Source organism: Astatotilapia calliptera, chromosome 1, assembly GCF_964374335.1.
Source record: "Astatotilapia calliptera chromosome 1, fAstCal68.1, whole genome shotgun sequence".
Lineage (NCBI taxonomy): Eukaryota > Metazoa > Chordata > Actinopteri > Cichliformes > Cichlidae > Astatotilapia > Astatotilapia calliptera.
The window spans coordinates 1,771,133-1,775,054 of NC_137422.1; the positions used below are offsets into that span (position 1 = coordinate 1,771,133).

General features: G+C 38.6%; 1 protein-coding gene across 3 annotated transcripts; it reads right to left on the reverse strand.

Moving 5' to 3' along the window:
- Positions 1-624: 624 nt before the first annotated feature.
- On the reverse strand, positions 625-3,530 carry LOC145429760 (uncharacterized). Of its 3 annotated transcripts, XM_080303780.1 has the most exons (4): positions 3,213-3,519; positions 2,165-2,307; positions 1,312-1,476; positions 625-1,234 (listed from the first exon to the last, which is right to left on the reverse strand). In XM_080303780.1, the coding sequence occupies exons 2-4, from the start codon at positions 2,213-2,215 to the stop codon at positions 1,064-1,066; spliced, it is 387 nt and encodes a 128-aa protein (XP_080159906.1). In that variant the 5' UTR covers positions 2,216-2,307; positions 3,213-3,519; the 3' UTR covers positions 625-1,063. The 3 variants fall into 3 exon arrangements, with proteins under 3 accessions (XP_080159906.1, XP_080159904.1, XP_080159909.1); XM_080303778.1 differs by lacking the exon at positions 2,165-2,307 and having other exon boundaries at positions 3,213-3,530; XM_080303783.1 differs by lacking the exon at positions 3,213-3,519 and having other exon boundaries at positions 2,165-3,183.
- Positions 3,531-3,922: the final 392 nt, after the last annotated feature.

The following is a 3,922-nucleotide window of genomic DNA, read 5'->3' on the forward strand; positions in this document are numbered from 1 at the left end:
ATTTTGAGCCAAAACCTCCTTCCATCAGTGAGAACTTTGAAGATGAAACGAGGCTGGGTCTTCCAACATGACAATGATCCAAAACACACCGCCCGGGCAACAAAGGAGTGGCTCCATAAGAAGCATTTGAAAGTCCTGGAGTGGCCTAGCCAGTCTCCAGACCTCAACCCCATAGAAAATCTGTGGCGGGAGTTGAAAGTCCGTGTTGCTCGGCGACAGCCCCAAAACATCACTGCTCTCGAGAAGATCTGCATGGAGGAATGGGCCAAAATACCAGCTACTGTGTGTGCAAACCTGGTAAAGACCTACACTCAGAAAAATAAAGGTGCCAACTGGAACCAAAAGTGGTTCTTTAGACTGATGCCATAGAAGAACCTTTTTTGGTGCCACAAAGAACCTTTCAAACAATGGTTCTTTGAAGAACCATTTCTTTCAGTGGTTCATTGAAGAACCTTTAAAGGTGCCCCAAAGAACCATCAAGAAATGGTTCTTTGGGGCACCTTTAATGGTTTTTCAAAGAACCTTTTTAAAAATGGTTCTTTAAAAAACCATTTTAAATCTTTCAAAATAAAATGCATCATAAATTGAATTTGAGTAGGGCAAAATAAATACTAGCACAGCATAGACATATATTAATGGTTTATTGTCATTTTGTAGTTACCAAAAGACAAAAAGGCATTTTAACCCTCAGCACAACATCACTACTAATACATGTCACATATTAGTGTTTTAAACAGTAATAATTAAATATATTTGCTATACTATAAATAAATATATATAAATACTATAGCTACAGATAACACAACAATTAATACATGTATTGTTTAATTAATAAAACATCAGAAAGTGATAAAACACATTAGAAATAGCAATAGCTTCATAACAGACCAATAAATCAACACATTTTCATCAGCAGATGTTTGCATGTTCAGTAAAAATATTTCAACAAGTTTATGATTAAAATGATCAATGAACTTCAGCCTTACGCTATGTAATGTACGTTTCATGTTGTACTCATGGTCCTTTGTTAGTCCAGTTTAGGATAATGTCTCTGACGTATGTATCATATCAAATATGTCATATCAAAACAAGCCCACACCTGCAGTTGTTTCAGTTTTTCACTGGTGTTTCCTGTCAGCTGGTCAACCTCACTCAGGCGGACATCCATATCAGCCAACCAAACGACAAGTTCCTCCCTTTGTGCTTCAAACCCCTCCCACTCTGAGACAAGGAGCTGAAAGAGAGAGAAAAGAGTCAATTATAAAGAAGAGAGAGAAGTGAAACCCTCCTCAGAAGGTCTGACTCGCATACCTGCAGTTGACCTGTGATGGACTCCTGTTTGGCGTTCACGTCATCCCTCGTTGTTGCCAACAGCCGAGTCTGCAGGGTGCCCTGGAAGAGCTGAGTTAATGTTCGACTCCTCCTGGTCAGGCTCTCCAGCTGGATGAGCCGAGGTCTCCCCTCTCGCTGCTGCCTCTGAACACAGAAACACAAATTTCATCTGAAGCAGGAGGTGCAGATTTTTTGTGCTATTCTTTTCTAAATCCAGGCTAGATCACGTGGAGGTATTTGAAAAACTTTTTTGGCCAGTGGACGACTGTTGTCTTGCAGAAAGTCAAATCAAACATATGCGATACACAATTAATTCACAAGAACACATTATAAAAAATAAGTCCAGTTCTTGCCTGATTTCAAGTGAAATCTGCATCAAAACAGGGTGACAGAAGTAAAACGAGAGCACAAAGCCTCACTTTTTACAAGCCTGCTATTACAGTTCTCCTCTATGCAGACGACTTTCCTGTTTTCAAGGCACAACTTGGATCTGCTGTACGAATCTTATGGATACACACTAAATGAAACAATAGTGTGCATGACTCCAGATTCTGATCCCTCATCCTAATATGGTCCCAACATAGCAACAGCAATAATGTAAATGTTGAGGCTTCAAAATACAAAGTCCATAAACCAATGGCTGACGTGGGTTTTATCATAAGGGTGATAAATATACAGATTTCAGTCTGTCTTAGAGATTTGATGTTCATTTACCTGCAGATGCACTCCATGGTTTTTCACAACATTTTGCACATCACTATTTAATACAGGAAGTAGGTGAACTAAAACAAGTCATCTTTCTTTGTGAGAGGACCATATTAATGAAACAAACCTCATCATAGGGAGCCCTAAAGATGCTCCTGCTGCTTCTCTTCCTCCTCATCCTAAGCTTCCTTCTCCTTGTCCTCGCCTTCCATCCAATTGTAATTCAACCTAATTGTGTTTCTCCCCCTCCTCTTCCTGATTTTGTTGGAGCTGTGAACACAATTAATGTGAATCTGGATTAATTTGTGCAAACAAGAAAAATCTACAGCTTTTTGGTCAGAGGTGCTCTTGTGATTTAAGCCGGGTAGAGTAGATTTATGTGTTGATGCTACCTGCTTCAGCTGAGTGATATTTACACCCTGGCTGGATTACAAACTTTAACCATGTGCTGAACTTTGGCCCAGCGTTGATACCTCTTGTTAGTATAACGACCTCTTCTTAGCTTGTATGTATGATGGTAGATAAATGAAATATAAAAAACAATTAACTATATTACAAAAGAACATCTATCTTGGAAACATCAAATGACCGGAGCATAACTTGTCAACTAGTCCGAAACTAAGTTATGCAGGAACAGTCAAAGACACACCTTCTCATGTCACATTTCTATTCATTTCTATATAATTTGATTAGACAATAAAGAGTTATCTAATCTAATTATTCATTCAAAACTCTTATGCATAGCTGTATTTTATACAGCTCATACAGAATTCAAAGTAGAGGTTCATGTGAGTATTTAATGTACGGCTGAGATCTACAGAATTTCAGAGTTTCTAGAGCAGACACAGAGCTCACGCCACAACAGGCTTCAGGCGCCATTTTAGTGACTTTAACAATATATTACATTTTAATTTCGGTCTAGCTGACATTAGGTTATGTACGCAGCACGCAATTGAACCACATATTTTAGAAGCCAAAGGTTCAAATTAGCTGGGAGCAGCTTCACTTAATTATAACAGTGGTTTTGTTAGGAAAACAGTTGGATACTAAATTGCGCTGACATCAACGGCTAACGTATCTAGCTAATCGCTACTGTTAGCATAACATTAACAGCAAGCTACAATGACGAGTAACAAAAACAAAACAGTAATAAGGTTTTAATGAAAATGTTTTACCTTTTCTAACAGTCCCAGAATCCACAGCTTCAAAGTCCAGCAGGTACTGAAGACTGTTATCCGTTTCGCTGTCACCGTCCGTGAGGTTTTTTTTCCCGAAAGGTCAAGGCCCGCCGCTCGCACACTCTGTCTGCGCATGCGCATCCCAACGACGGACCCCTCCGTCCGCTCCCGGGAGGTTATAGTATGACGTGTTCTGACGTCACTCTCTCTCCCTGTCATTTATTTGGCTCGAAACACATATTAACAAATTGCTCAGTGATGAACAACTACTCAGATCATTTACCTAAGCAGTGTGCTTTGTCAAAACGAAGTGTGTGTTCATTACACTGACATTCTGTCCTGCAATTGTTATTTACTTGTATTTTATAATTTGACTTTACATACTGCTGGGTGGTTTGTAAAGTTTACAATAACTAGTATTATCATTATGCTATATTTTCAAAAATATATAATAATCTCAAAAGCAATGCCTTGGAGTAGAAAATAGTAATGCTTTATTAAAATTTAAAACTAAAGTACAGTATTTGAATGTGTGTATTGTGTCTACTGTTTGCAAATATTTCTAACTTTTATTTGAATATTCAGCTTCCTACCATCTTCTCTTAAAGGGTAATTGCCAGGTATCCCGCCCTCCCCCTTCGCACACACATGCACACAAAGAAAACACACAGTATAATTCACAGCCTCATTATAGTGAATAAATATTT

Coding starts and splice junctions, on each gene's coding strand:
- LOC145429760 (XM_080303778.1), bottom strand. CDS start 3,434: ATGACAGGGAGAGAGAGTGACGTCAGAACACGTCATACTATAACCTCC. Junction 1,477..3,212: donor TTCTGGGACTGTTAGAAAAG/GTAAAACATTTT, acceptor TTCTGTGTTCAG/AGGCAGCAGCGAGAGGGGAG. Junction 1,235..1,311: donor CCATCACAGGTCAACTGCAG/GTATGCGAGTCA, acceptor TCTCTCTTTCAG/CTCCTTGTCTCAGAGTGGGA.